General features: G+C 36.6%; 1 protein-coding gene across 3 annotated transcripts in view; it reads right to left on the minus strand.

The window, feature by feature from the left end:
• Nucleotides 1-1,949: 1,949 nt before the first annotated feature.
• Chm (CHM Rab escort protein) overlaps nucleotides 1,950-16,447 on the minus strand; it is a 143,092-nt gene continuing 128,594 nt past the window's right edge. For all 3 annotated transcript variants that reach the window (XM_034485496.2, XM_076918732.1, XM_076918733.1), the window contains one exon: nucleotides 1,950-5,044. In XM_034485496.2, the coding sequence (XP_034341387.1) occupies nucleotides 4,853-5,044 (192 nt within the window). In that variant the 3' untranslated portion in view covers nucleotides 1,950-4,852. The remainder of the gene's footprint in view (nucleotides 5,045-16,447) is intronic.

The raw sequence follows: 16,447 nt of genomic DNA on the forward strand, positions 1-16,447 counted from the left end.
CCTAGGTCTCACCACATCCAGATCAGTGCCACCTCCCTCTAACTTTTCGCTAGTTAGAGGGAAACTTTTCCACACTACATCTTGTGCCCACTTTTATGTCACATTCTCTCTTTAAATTCAATAACCCTGATTCCAATTAGTGTTGTTTATCTACTCATGCATGTGACTCAGAACTTTTGAACTATTACTGGCATATTAATAACAATGCCAAAGTAGTTGACTTATCCTTATTCCTTCAAGTATACTTCTCACTTATCAAAGAAGCATCCTTTTGAAATGCAGAAACTTACAGAGATGTACAACCTCCAGGCTAGGCAGGGATACATAGTAAAATCTTGCCTAAAAAGCAACAAGAAACAAACAAAAAACCCAACCAACCAATCAACAGAAATTTTCCTTCTATTCAAGAGAAACATATTAGTAGTTCTTAAAAATGCAAGTTTCTTATATATGTTAAAATGGAAATAGAAAAATCAAGAGCTGGTATTTAATTTCAAGCTCAGTAATCTTCTGCTGACCCATACTACTGCTTCTTTTCGACCATACTTGAAAATCCAGAATATGGCTAACTAGTGCTGCTTTTCCATCAGTGAGAGTGTACAACACTAGTTAATTTTCTTTTAGGGTTTAACTGTCTACTTTGTAGAAAGTGGATTTACACAAGCAAGTGTTATTATTGATAGAAGTTACGAAAAAAAAATTCTTGCAATGGTAGACAAAAAGACTCTACCTATCTACTAAGATTCAAGTGCTAATGACTGACTGCCTGTTATATGGTCCTAAGAGTCATCATCAACAGAAAGAGCAGACAGGGTAACTTGCAGGGCAAGGACTTCTCAATGAAGCCCACAGCAAAAGTGCATTAATGGAAAATATAGCCTTCAAAATGTGACTTGGGATGCCAAGTGTTAAACTGTTTGATGTTTTAAACTGCTAGCATTAAAGGCAATTCAAACATATCAAGGCCTTTTTTAAAGAGTGTGAATATTCTATGAGCTCCAAGGTGCTTGAAGGTTAACACAGCTACTTGTTTAAAAATTCAATTAACCTTAGCTTTCGAAAAGCTGATTTATTAATAATCTCACAGATAAATTGCCAGTTTCACAAGAGTTCTGGTTAACTTCTGAATATGTTCTATTTCAGCAGCTTCATGTACTACTTGGAGTTGAGTATCAGTAATCTTTGACTATTTTATTTAAGGAAAACCATAGCATAATAAATTATTTCTGCATACAAAGTACAGAAGCAACCATCATTCTTACTGCAAATAAGCTGTTAGAGACTCAAGCACCTAAGAGAAAAGCATTTCTAGTTTTCATCACCAAACATGGAAAAACATTTTGGATTCACTTTCTCTAGAAGGTGTGGAAGCAAGGTGTAAGAGATAAATGTATGGAAAAGTCATAGCTTATGTCTTACAGCCTCTGTACCACTAATTTCAGGATAAAGTGCCATCTTCTTTTGCTTGATAGTGACATTAGTACTGGCATCTAGAACATGCTGCTATGTAAATAAAAGCCATACAAACTTTGATAGCTTTCCTTACAAATTTACCACAGAGGGTAGGTGGATGCCTTGAAATTAAAACACACAGCTAACAACTATTTAAATATCAGTATAAAAGCAGAAAACTAACTCAGATCCAAGGCTGTCTTTCAGTTCTTGGTAGTTATACTTTTTAAGTGATGTCTGGGATTACTACTGTATAATAATCAAGATACATTAAGTCATTCTCCTATTAAAGAATACTTATTGAGTTATGATCAGTATACAGACAGAGGTGACTATAAACTAGGGAAAGCTTCTACGAGGAGTGAAAGTGCTAGACAGTAGGTTACCTACACTTAATGTTATAGCAGATACACTGCTAAGCAAAGTCTCTACTTCTGAGCTGTATCTCTAGCCCTATACACAAAATTCATATATAAAAAAGATAGGCCACTACAGTGGAAAGGCATTGAAAAGTCTTTATTTCCTCTGAAAATTCCCTGTTACAGGGTGCAAATTATTATATATTCATGCCTTTTTAAATACATAAGAAGTTTTACTGCGCAAAAGACAAATTATTCAATACCAGTAGCACTATATAAGTATTTGCAAAAAATGTTTTTTAAAATTTCTTTAAATGATTGCTACTATTAGGAACTAGATAACAATACTAGGGCAGATAATTCTAGAAACAGTCCCGCCAGAAGTTAATAATTATCAACAATTAACATTATAATTGTAAATATTATTTTAGAAACATCCACTACTCTAGAAGTTACCCACAACCGTGGCCATTTTATTATATAAAAATAGAAACTGATGTTTATTATATATGCTTCTTGAACAGGCACACCAACTAGAAAAAATGTACAAAAGCAACATAAGATTAGTTACTGGATCTTATCACTTAAATTAATGATAGCATTTTTGGTTTCCAGAAACAGGCATGCATATTTAAATACTTTCAACAAACAAGTAAAAGTTTTTTTGATATCAGCAACTTCAAAATTTAAAATTACTGAAATGTTTGCATTATGTAACAAAACAGCAATTTTATTCATATGACTTTAGACATGGTTTTACAACACAACCTTAAGGTTTATTGTTGGTGTTGCTTTGAATTTAATACAGTAAAACCAAGTATTAAGCAATAATTAAGAAAACACAAGAAAACTCTCTTCAAATGTTTAGAATGACACTCTTTGAGGCAACAAGAAATAGGTCTAATTGTCTACAATTTTAAAAACAATTTTGTGGTATCTTAACCACCATTAATCATATTCAGAAACTTTAATCACTTTAACAATACATTCAGTAAATGACCTGGAAGAGAATTTTTTTTTCCTGATTGCATCAAAAGGATGAAAAAAGTTACAGTATGCGCTGGGCCATGAAAAAAATAGTTTCTGTGTTTTTCCACAGTGTACACAGCTGCAGTGTCCAAAGGTATCTAGGTTTTCTAATTATTCTAACCTTATCTAGCCGAATAGTCTCCTTAGATAACTATGCATGCTGAATTTAGGAGGCCTTAACTCTAAGATTATAACAAAGTATAACATTTTTACTGGTGCGACATAACTGTGATTGTTCCAACTTAACGTTCTCATCTAAGAGAAACTTTCATATTGCTGGTATGGAGAGGCAGGACCAGTACCTGGTACATTACAGGTGCATACTTGGCATTTAGTGCATGCCCTAGGTGGGCTTCAGGAAACAACAGCTGACTTAAGAGCTGAAGCTTTGTGACAAAGTAGGTTATAAAGTGATTCTGTCCCTGATTTGTGTGACACTATAAAAAGGAAAGGATACTCCAGAGAAGAAGCGGGCTGTACAGTGGGAGGTGCATGCAGCCTGAGAGGAGCAGCCTGGGAGTCTGGGAAGTTTTTCCCAGTTTCGCATTCCAACTCAGTCTGCATCAGTCAGCGAGAGCTACAGTCCTTGGAATTTTCCATTTCTTAAGAATCTGTGCTGGGAGCTTTAACATCTTCTCTGAAACCTGCCCAGGTCAGGAACAAGCTGCACATGGAGAATTCTGTGCTTTTCATTGGAGCCATGGCTCCTGGCAGGAAGCATTGGGTTTATTTATTGTTTACTTATTTACAGGTAGTTCTAGGTCCAAACTATTGCTCAAAGAAAGTAGACCATCAGAACTTAGAGACATTTAAATGTAGGCATTGCAAATAGGTTTTCTGTCAATAGATAGCCCTCATTTTTTTTTCATGTAAAGTGTCTATTACAGGTTATTAACTGTGACACTCTGTTCAGTTCTTGATGATTTAGTTGCCAGAAAAGGAATATGAATTTATAAAGTATTCCTAAGATTCAAGAACCACCATTCCACCTGTTATTAATGAGTTTAGGAAACAGACTGTAATTCAAAAGTTACTGCAATAAATATAGCACTGTGATCATGAGGTTGGTTTGATATTTATCCACAGATCAATTAACAGTAAAGTTCCAAAACAGTATTTTCCAGAAGAACCATTCTAAGGATGGTGCTGCATTGATGTTCATAACTGCTCTGTTATAGTAGGCATAATGTTTCACTTGATACCTGGAGAAACTTAAGAAGTTAAACAATTCGCCTAATATTTTGAGTGACAGCTATGATCAATTAGTTCTGTGGATAAGAAGTTAGTGCTTCAGTTAACTTGACTCACTAGAATCATCCTATCCAAATGTTCGGTTGTATTCTTGTATTTCTTCATCTTTGAATTTTAGCCAATGTGTATATGATTTACATCCAATCACTAATTACAGGTAAATTAAAATTAGCAAAATGTCTAAATACTTTAGTATTAACATATTCAGGTATTACCATAGAAAATAGAACCAACTTTTATTCCAAATATAGGCTCCTGGCCAGATCCTGATAGTTTGCCTTAACCCTACTGTATTTACATATGCTTTGATTTGTCATATCATACCCAGATTGAAAATGTAATTCAAATAACTAAAATAAGTTGTGAGCTGACTCTCCAGACGTGGCTTTCAACAAAAAAGATCCCAAGTGGCAATCAAATTTATGTGACCACCACATAATTAATTATTAATGATGCCTAGAATCCCTTTCACATCACAACTTCATTTCTGGGAATCAGTCCATTTATATTTTTCACTTGCTAATCTCACAGGTTGGTATGTTAAAACAGGCAAATCAATGTGCTTTTAAAAGTGTTTTATGTTTCTGCAAATGCCCTCTTTGAAGAAAATTTCTTTTTGGATTTCTGGGACTCAATTTTTCTAATTTTCCCAAATAAATTGGTTGTTGCTTTTAAAAATATTTTAAATCCTCCTTCTATCACGAAGACTGTGAAGGCAAGAGGAATTTCCAAAGAAGGATGTTAAGTCTGATGCACATCCACTATTCAGAGGGCTCTTCTGAGTTTCCCAGGACTGTACTTTCCTTGGGAGTCTCCGAGTTGGTTTCTGGTATGACACTGGATTCTGAAACTTCTTGTTGTGAGCTGTCTCCATCAAGAATAATATCCTCAGGATTTGGCGGGGCTGGACAGAAGTCTTCATTTGGGCAGATTTGCTGGAAAAGTGTTTCCGCCTAGCCAAAGATATAAGAACAAATTTTTGGATATGAGCAGCTTAAATATGTGCATTTGTAGTGTTATCTAAATAAAAAATATCCTTAAAAATTAATGTAATCAGGTTTTAACAAGTACATGTGACTGAGCTTAGAAGGACAATATAAGAGAGTAAAAAAGCAAACATGATGCTAATAATAAGCAAATAGATAGTAAATGTGGCAAGTGACAATAACCCACCTCAAAGATAGCTAATTATCTGTGTCACAATAGGAAACTTCTACTCTTGGCAACTGGTGGGAAATTATAAGATGGTAAAGAACATAATGGTTTCCTACACAGCTTCAACTTTCTTGATAATGCACATACAAGATCCTCTATTTGGCTAAAACTTGACCATCTATAGTCCAAAGGTCCAACCTAGACCACCTCTTGCTTTTGTAAATAAAGTTTTATTGGAACACAGTTGACATCAGATTACCTACTATCTATACCTGTTTTTTTTTTTTTTTTCTATTTAATGGCAGAGTTGAAGAGCTGCAATAAAGAGTACAAAAGCTTTACAACTGAAAATATTCAGCATCTGGACACCTTTACCAGATGAGTTTGGTGGAAGAATAATAACAAAAACTTTGTCTGTGTATAATGTGTGCATATACAAGTGCCACAACATACATGTAGAATCTAGAAAACAACTTTTAGGAGTTGGTTCTCTCCTTCTGACTTGGCTTCTAGGATTTAAGCTCAGGTTGTCAGACTTTCATGGTAAGTACCTTTACCCATGGAGCCATTTTTTTGCATTTAATGTTTCCCAGGACATATAAGTCATATTAAAAAAACCATAATAAAAGCTCAGGAATAGAACACTTCGGGATCCAAAATTAGAAATAAGGTCAATGCATCTTAACCCAAGTCATGGAGAGCTATGAATTGTTTTGGTTACTTGATGATAGACAGAGCTGGTGTCAAAGAGGCCAAAGAAGATTAGATGCACATTTGCATGAATACTTCCCAGGTCTGTAGCTGGGATAATAGTTACAAGGTCTTAACACGTGATTTCAAAATGTCCCTCTGTGGTTCCTCTTCTATCAAGAGCTCCCACTTGCACACAATTATCCAACAATTAACCCAACTGATAATGCTGAAGAACACAAACAGGCCCCAGGCTTAACCTTCCTGCGGCCTACTTCCCCACTTGGGCCAGATCAGAGGCCGGGCAAATACCTGCTTTAACACTGCAGCCTGTGAGCCTCGCAGGAGGTCCACACTAACCAAGGGCACAGGTAAGAATTTTGCCCAAATACCCATGCCAGCTTGGACACCCACACAGCTCAGCTGATGCAGGACTTACACCCACCTCCAAACTCTACCTTCCCTTCTCTCCCAATTCCCCACCGGGGCCAGAGTAGTGGACCGAAACCCACCAGAATGCTACAACCTGTGAACCTCCCAGGAGGTCCAAAGTAACCAAGGGCACAGGAAGTCCACAGTAAGCAGGGACACAGGAGGCCTGCTCTAACCAGAGACACAAGAGGCACACACTAACCAGAGACAACACTGCCTGCTTCCAAGGAGACCAGGTCTAACTCAGGTCAGAGAGCTCTACCTGCCTCCAAGAAGACCAGCTCCAGTCAGAGACACCCAGGCCAGTTAATACCAGAGACCCAGACAGTTAGATGCAAGCTCAAGATCATAAGTGAAAGAAACCAATGCAATTTGGCACCATCAGAACTCAGCTCTTCCACCACAGTAAGTCCTGGCTAGCCTAACATGCATGAAAAGCAAGATAATGACCTAAAATCTCATCTCATGAAGATGATAGAGGCCTTTCAAGAAGATATAAAGAACTCCCTTAGAGATATATAGGCAAAACACATGAAAAGAGGTAGAAGCCCTTAAGGAAGAAACATAAATCTCTTAAAGAAATACAGGAAAATACAATCAAGCAGACGAGTGAATTGAACAAAAGGGTCCAAGAACTAAAAATAGAAATAGAAACAATAAAGAATACACAAAGAGAGGCAACCCTGGAGATGGACAACTTAGGAAAGAGATCAGGGGCTACAGACATCACAAACAGAATACAAGACATACAACAGGCGTAGGTAGAAGATACTATAGAAAATACTGATATTTCAGTCAAAGAAAATATAAAATGTAAGAAGCTCCTAACCCAAAATATCCAGGAAATTAAGGACACAATGAAAAGATCAAACTTAAGAATAATAGGAATAGAAGAGGGTGAAGAATTCCAGGTCAAAGGGCCAGAAAACATCTTCAACAAAAATCATAGACAAAAACTTCTAAAGAAAGATATGGCCATAAACATATAAAAAATGTACAGAACACCAAATAGACTGGAGCAAAAAGGAAATCCTCTTGTCACATAAAAATCAAAACAGTAAATGCACAGAACAAAGAAAAATATTAAAAGCTCTAAGACAAAAAATCAAGTAACATATAAAGGCAAACCTATCAGAATAACATCAAACTTCTCAACAGAGACACTAAAATCCTAGACTGATGTCATTCAGACATGAAGAGAACATAAATGCCAGCCCAGCATACTATAACAGGCAAAATTCTTAATAATCATAGATAGAGAAATTAAGATATTCCATGACAGAACAAAATTTAAACAGTATCTTTCTACTAATTCAGCCATAGAGAAGATAATGGAACAAAATCTCCAATTCAAGCAGGGTAACTCCAAGAAAACAAGAAATTAAACATCTCACAAAAAACCCAAAAGAAAAGAATCATGCATCCATACCATCTCCAGAACACAAAACTAGTAGGAACTAACAATTATCTGTCTTTAATATTTCTCGACATCAATGGAATCAATTCCCCAATAAAAAGACAGAGGCTAACAGACTGGGTATGTAAACAGAACCCAGCATTTTGCTGAATCCAAGAAAGAAACCTTAGGAACAAGACAAATTCCACTTCAAACTTAAGAGCTAGAAAACAGTTTTCCAATCAAATGGTCCCAAGAAATTGAAGCAGCCATTCTAATATCCAATACAATAAATAGACTTTCAACCAAAAGTTATTAAATGAGATGGGGAAGGACACTTTATCCTCTTCAAAGGAAAAATCCACCAAGATAAACTCTCAATTGTGAACATCTGCAAATGCAAGGGCACATATATTCATAGAAGAAACTTTACTAAACCTCAAAGCACACATTGCACCTCACACAATAATAGTGGGAGACTTCAACACTCCACTCAGAGCAATGGACAGATCATGGAAACAGAAACTAAAAAGAGACACAGTGAATCTAACCGAGACACAATGAAACAAACAGAAGTTATGAACCAAATGGATTTAACAGATATCTATAGAACATTTTAGCATAAAACAAAAGACTATACCTTCTTTTCAGCACCTCATGTTACCTTCTCCAAAACAGACCATATAATTGATCAAAACTTGAGCAATCCCACTAAGATCAGGGACTAGACAAGGCTGCCCACTCTCTCCCTGCCTATTCAATATAGTAGTCAACTTCCTAGCCAGAGCAATTAGACAACAAAGGAGGTCAAAGGGATACAAAATTGGAAAGGAAGAAGTCAAAATATCACTACTTGCAGATGATATGATCGTATACTTAAGTGACCCCAAAACTTCCACCAGAGAACTCCTAAACCTGATATACAACTTAAGCAAAGTGGCTGGATATAAAATCAACTCAAACAAATCAGTAGCCTCCCTCTACTCAAAGGATAAACAGGCTGAGAAAGAAATTAGGGAAACGACACCCTTCACAATATTCAGAAATAATATAAAATACCTTGGTGTGAATCTAACCAAGCAAGTGAAAGATCTATATGACAAGAACTTCAAGTCTCTGAAGAAAGAAATTGAAGAAGATCTCAGAAGATGGAAAGATCTCTCATGCTCATGGATTGGCAGGATTAACATAGTAAAAACGGCCATCTTGCTGAAAGTAAGCTACAGATTCAATGCAATCTCCATCAAAATCCCAAATCAATTATTCAGAGTTAGAAAGAGCAATCTGCAAATTCATTTGGAATAACAAAAAACCCATGATAGGGAAATGATTTTCAACAATAAAAAAACTTCTGGGGAACCACTGTTCTGGATCTCAAGCTGTACTACAGAGCAGTAGTGATAAAAACTGTTTGGTATTGGTACAGAGACAGGCAAGAATATAAATGGAATAGAATTGAAGACCCAGAAATGAACCCATGCACCTATGGTCACTTGATATTTGACAAAGGAGCTAAAGCCATTCAGTGGAAAAAAAGACATGATTTTTAACAAACGGTGCTGGTTTAATTGAAGGTCAACATGTAGAAGAATGCAAATAGATCCATTCTTACCTCCTTGTGCAAAGCTCAACTCCAAGTGGATAAAAGGACCTCCACATAAAACCAGATACACTGAAACTAATAGAAGAGAAGGTGGGAAAGACCCTTGAATACCTAGGCACAGGGGAAAAGTTCCTGAACAGAACACCAATGGCTTATGCTCTAAGATCAAGAATTCATAAATGGGACCTCATCAAATTGCAAAGCTTCTGTAAGGCAAAGGACATTGTCAATAGGACAAAGCGGCAACCAACAGCTTGGGAAAAGATCTTTACCAATCCTACATTCCAACAGAGGGCTAATATCCAATATATACAAAGAACTGAAGAAGTTAGATTTCAGAGAATCAAATAACCCTGTTAAAAATGGGGTACAGAGCTAAACAAAGAATACTCAAAGGATGAAACTTGATTGATCAAAAAGCACCTAAAGAAATGCTTAACATCATAAGTCATCAGGGAAATGCAAATCAAAACATCCCTGAGATTCCACCTCACACCAGTCAAATTGGGTTATGTTACTCAGGATGGAGTACTACTCAGCTATTAAAAACAATGAATTCTAGAAATTCTTAGGTAAATGGATGGAACTAGAAAATATGTTCCTGAGTGAGGTAACCCAATCAAAAGAACACACTCATTGACATGTGGATATTAGCCCAAAAGCTCACAATACCGAAGATACAACTCACAGACCACATGAAGTTCAAGAAGGAAGACAATAGTGTGGGTGCTTCAGTCCTTCTTAGAAGGAGTAACAAAATACTTAAGAGAGCAAATAGGGAGACAAAGTGTGGAGCAGAGACTAAAGGAGGGGCTGTCCAGAGACTGTTCCACCTGGGTATCCATCCCATGTACAGTCACCAAACCAGGACACTCACTGTTGTGGATGCCAGGAAGTGCTTGCTGACAGAAGCCTGATATAACTGTCTCCTGAGAGGCTCTGACAGAGCCTGACATATACAATGGTGGATGTTCACAGCTAACCATTGAATTGATCATGGGGTACTCAATGAAGGAGTTAGAAAGAAGACTGAAAGAGCTGAAGGGGCTTGCGACCCCATGGGGAGAGCAACAATACCAACCAACCAGAGCTCCCATGGTCTAAACCACAAGCCTGGGAACACACATGGAGGGACATATACAGCTCCAGGTGTATATGTAGGGGAGGATGACCTTGTCAGGCATCAGTGTCAGAGGAGGACCGTGGTCCTGTGAAGGCTGGATGCCCCAGTGTGGGGAATTCTAGGGGGAGGAGGTGGGAGTGGGTAGATGGGTGAGGGTACACCCCCATAGAAGCAGAAGGAGAGGGATGGGATAAGGGGTTTCTGGGGGTGGGGAGGGGAAGGGGATAATATCTGGAATGTGAATAAAATATCCAATTTAACAAATAAGAAATCCTGAAAAAAACAAGCTGTTAGTTTGTATACTGATAGCATTGGTTTACAATTACTTGAAACTGTTCTGTTTTTAGATACTGCTAATTCTAAAATTTTGCAATTACTTATGTAAATACAACTCAATTTTAAGAGAAAATTCTGTTCCTTAACTTTATAGGACATTTAAGAGCTCATATTGTATTGCTTGGACCTCTTAGGGCAATGCCAAAGGAGATTCGTATATCAGAGAGATTATAGGGCTTACACAGGAAGAGTCAACCAAACAATCTCATTCTTTACATCATTAAAATAGTAATAGCTTGAGACAACAATTTAGTATTTCTAGAGAATGTGCACATCAAATTGTAAAGACTTGTCCTGAATGTCCTCAGTTTCTACCTGTACCACATAATGGTGTTAATGCTCCAGGACTCCTACCTAATCAATTATAGAGAATGGATATTACTCATATTTCTGATTTTGGACAATAAAAATATGTACATGTGACTACTGACACCCCCTCAAGCTTTCTAGTTGCAACTGCTTTAAAAGGAAAAGCAACTAGAAATGTAATTAGTTATTGCCTACATTGTTTTTCTATGCTGGCTGTTCCAAATCAGATCAAAACAGCCAATGCAATCGAGCATTTGAGACTTTTTGTCAACAATTTAATATTAAAGGGATTCCTTATAATCCTCAAGGATGAATTATTGTGGAATGGGCCAACAGAACTTTAAAACAGTATCATCATAAAATAAAAAGGGGGGAGGTTTATCCCCGTACACCACAAATTTATTTAAATCATGTTTGTTTATTTATTTATTTATTTATTTATTTATTTATTTTTGTTTTTTGAGACAGGGTTTCTGTGTGTAGTCCTGGTTTTCCTGGAACTCACTCTGTAGACCAGGCTGGCCTCTAACTCCGAAATCTGCCTGCCTCTGCCTCCCAAATGCGGGGATTAAAGGCATGTGCCACCACTGTCCAGCTATTTTAAATTTTTAAAAAATTTGGATGCCAAGGAACTTTCTGCTGAGTGTCTATGGCACCCAACCACCAGGCATACTTATGCATAGGTGAAAAGGAAGGGTCCACTTACTGGCATATGGCATGATTGTGAGCTTGCTGAGTGCCCTGACAATGGTGATTGGGAAGCTATATGGGACATATGTTCCCGACCCACCTTTGCTTGCCTATATCCCAGATGGGACAAGCTGCCTTGCCTCGTGGGACAGAGAATTAAAAAAAAGAGAAGTTATAATGACTTACATTTTTCTTAAATGTGACCAGTTATTTGGACTCAATCATGGACTGGTTTAGAAATCAATACAATATTGGAAATAACAGTTTTCATTCAGAAGACTGGTTCTGGACATTTTCAGAGACATATATGGAAATTAGCTGCAGTTCTGTATGATGTTATGTTAGCAAAATTTATCTTTTGGGATATCTTTGTTGGGACAGGATCTGGATTTCAAACAAGTGTTAGTGCATGTTAAGGCTCTTTTAATTGTCATGTTAAAATGACTTTCGTTTCTTCTACAGAATTTAATGTATGTTGTATTGATTGTACACTTTCTAACTGTGTTAGTGTGTTGAAATCTTGCATGTCTGTTACAGGGATCTATCAACCAAGTTTTGTTTTATTGCCTTAAGTATTACAAGACCTTGGTATTCTGAATAAAGATTCCAAGTACTGCAAGACGTGAGACAGGTATTAAGCAGTAACAAGAGGGTAGTGGGCTTGACTATTGCTTGTGTAACAGCTTTAATTACATTAATTGTTAGCACCACTGCTTCTGCAATTGCTTTGACACAAGAAGTTAAGGCAGCTACATTTGTTAACCATTTAGAAAAAAAAATGTTACTAATGTATTGAGTATACAATCGGATTTAGATAAGCATTTTGGACAATGGATTGGATTGATGCTCTTTATCCTATTCAAATTATTGGGAGGAGGTTCAGAGTTTAAGAGTAAGAAGCCATTTTGAGTGTCATGCCAAATACCAATGGATTTGTATTTCTTCTAAAATTTACAACGATACTCATTATAATTAGGAAAAAGTTTAAAGATACGTGCATGGTATTTGGCATAATTCCAACACCTCTCTGGATGTTTTAACTTTGCATAGTGAGATTATGAATTTAAACAATACTGCTCTGCTGAGCATTGATGTGGCAGATAATGCTGATAACATTACCCAGGGCCTGAGGTCCGTATTTCCATTTTGGACAAGCTTCAAGTATGGCATATAGAGCTTAATCATACTAGTCCTTTTTGTCTTGGGAATACTTTTATTCTTGCCCATCGTGTTAAAGCTTATCTTTAACAACATCAACATGTTGGCAGTCAAAGTACATGGCTTGAAATGGAAAACAGACTCCCCAGACAAAGTTATTAATTTTACAGGCTGGCAAGCCAAAGACAAGTAAGATTCTGCACAGAGCCTTTCCAACCTAAGATAGAAGTGCATTCCTTTTGATAATACAAATTCCATGAAGGGTAAGGAAGGCATTCTTGTCAGAACAACCTAAGATAGACTCCGTCTTGTTAATGAAATAAGAAAGGGGAGATGTGGAGAGCTTTTGGGGCTGCTTGGCCGGAAGCTGACATTGGCCAAGGACAAGAAAATGGGCTTCAGGCAGGAATCTAAATATTATGCTAGAACAAAAAAGTAATTTCAGGCAGGAATTTAAATATTATGCTAGAACAAAGAAGTAATTTCAGGCAGGAATCTAAATCTTAGGCTAGAACAAAGAAGTAGACTTCAGGCATGAAAATGACTTTTGCCTAGGACAGGGAAGTAGGCTCAGATATTTTGGTCATCCTGATAAGCCCTTAGAAACAGTGATCAAGGGAGTGATCACAGGATCTGTTATTGCCTTGCATATATATGTGTGTGTGTGTGTGTATGTATATACATATATACATATATATATATTTTAGAAACAATGGTCAGAAAGTACAAAGTGAGGACAATAAGAAAATATTCATCAGATGATATAAACTTTCAGTGACAACATGATTAACTGTTGTAGGGTCAAATGTGTGGGCATGGTGATTAGGGATGACTCTGAGCTGCCTACTACAAATACCTTAAATACCAGTGATGCTTGCTTTGCTCTTCACCCTGGGGATTCACCATATGCTTCTGCTAGAGCTTCCTGGCTCCAATGATAGCAGCTCAAAGACCTAAACCAAGGCCTCTACTATGTTAAACCTCACGACATCCATTCTGTTTGTAGGAGGTCTCCCTCCCCTTTACTTTCTCATAGAAACAGTTGCCAAATCATGGGAATGTCACTTTTTGTTTTTTAAACTCCATTCTTTTCCCACTGACAAAGTTCCAGCATGCATCATCTGTTAAACTAGTGTATTCTTCTGGCTCATACCATAATCCATCTCTGTGCTACTCTCAGTAGGATTTATGGAAAAAAAAAACTTTCTTTATGCCATTTCCTGCTTAAAACCACCCTGTTACTGACAAGAGAAAAAGCCACAGGTCTAACTATTTCATTATAAAATCCTCCAAGCTTACCTTCTCTGTCATTTCTTTCAAGCTCTAGCCATCCTATGTTTTGCTTCACTAAGAAGTGGTTGTTTGGACTTTATAATATTTATATCCTGTGCAGGTCAAGATGCTATTGTCTCTACATGTACCATCTGTCTATCTTTGATTTGAATAGAGCATGCTCCTCATCTATTGTGCTTCACCATAGGTTTTCATTACCACTACAAGTATTTGAACTGGTGGCTTCTAAAGACAGATCAGGTAGGTAGCCAGATTAATGTGTAGGTCTTCTGTGCATCTTAAAATCATAAATGGTCACATATGCATACAAGAAAGTCAAACTACATAGTCAGTCTCTATGCACTAACAAGAAAGAAAAGGTGCAAAATTTCCAAATGCTAAAATGTAGAATTTTATTTGAAAAAAACAAAAATATTACATCTCTGCAGGGGACTGTATTTTCTACACAGATAAAGCCATGATAATATTCTGAGAGCTTTCATGAATATCCTTATTCAGAAAGCAGAAGTTGCCAATAGCTGACCGAGATAACCAGTCTAGATATATTAGAATTAGCTCAATTTATCTGAACAAACTGGCAACTTACAAATCTTATTGATGTTTTTAAAAGAAAGCATTTTTTCCTTAAGTGATTATGTGATATAACATGTTAATGAGCACACAAATGAACATTAATGCTGTTTTCTTCATTATATTTCATATAACCTATGAAAGTTATCTTCTGTGATGCAAATCACTGCATACAATTGCCCTTTAACAGTAATCTTCTAGTATGCAGGATATAAATCACAAAAGTGCTTGCATTTACGTTCTTTTCTTTACTCAGAAGAAAAATCTCAACCTAAGCTAATTGACTGAAAGCTTTATTTGAAAATTTCATCTTTTAAGAAAACTGAGTTATCAATGTATAAATGAAGTTACTAACTTAATTTGTAAATGCAAATCCCCAGCCATGGGTAAGAGTTGTAAATCCCTGCTCATTTGACATCATTTGGGGCCTAGAATGATTTTCTAGAACCAATATTAGACTCTAAAGATAAAATATAAAATATTATGATAAAAGTCTGGACCATTGTTCATAGCATTGCTGCTGTGACTACAAAACACTGTAAAAAGAAAACAAATATATTCAGGTTACGAACCGATTCTAGCTACTGGTGGGAATATAATTGAATCCATGTCACCTGTGGTTTTATAGTCAGTCATCCCCTCCCTATAAACCTCAGGGAACTGTAGAAGACTGGGTGGAAGGAAGATGGGGCAAATGGCTGTGAAATACAATTTTGCAAGTAAGAAAGACACAGTCATGACAATCATGAACTCACAACAGCTGTTTTCACAGAAGTTGAGCCCACATAACTGGCAGGCATGCAAGAAGATGGGACTCAAGTGATCTACCACAGTGCTGAGCTACTGGATGCAGAGTATCTGCTTGTATATAGTCCATGCTCTCAACATTAGTTTCAAACTTAGAATCACATACTTGGCCCTAATAAAACTATGTGAGCACATTAAACCAAATCAAAACTAGTAAATAGGGGAATGAAATTTAGTGTGTGTGTGTATGTGTGTGTGTGTGTGTGTGTGTGTGTGTGTGTGTGTGTGCGCGTGTGATTACTGATAGGGTTGGCAAGGAAATTGCAACGAACAAATGAAGAGTAATTCAGAATACATAATGTACACACATGAAATTACAAAAAAACAGAACTTACTAAAAATACAAAACCAGTATTAAATTATCTACTTGTTGATTCAAACATGGATGTGCCAAAAGCATCAGAGAAAAGTATACATGTTTGTCTCAAAATACAACTTCTCTTCCTATCTAGGTAAAAAATGTGTACTCTAATGTGCCCTAAGAATCTTCTACTTAATGGAATCATAGTGTGCTTTTGGCACCTAGAATAAGCATGTACTTCTTCACAGCACTACCTAGGACTAGCCCACTTGGATTTAACATACTTCTTAGAAACTATAATGGCAGTTTTGAGTTTAGTCTGAAACTTAGTCTCAAACTAGCACTGGTTTGAGTCAAAAAATTTATGGTGTTATATTAATTATGTAAAATAAAATTATTCATTTTTTCCAAGATTAAGAAATGCATCAAACCACTGTAAAATTATATCTTATATACTTTGCTAGTTATATTCTTTTAGAAATGGCTAAAGTTT

The sequence above is a fragment of the Arvicanthis niloticus genome, chromosome X (genome assembly GCF_011762505.2).
Source record: "Arvicanthis niloticus isolate mArvNil1 chromosome X, mArvNil1.pat.X, whole genome shotgun sequence".
Lineage (NCBI taxonomy): Eukaryota > Metazoa > Chordata > Mammalia > Rodentia > Muridae > Arvicanthis > Arvicanthis niloticus.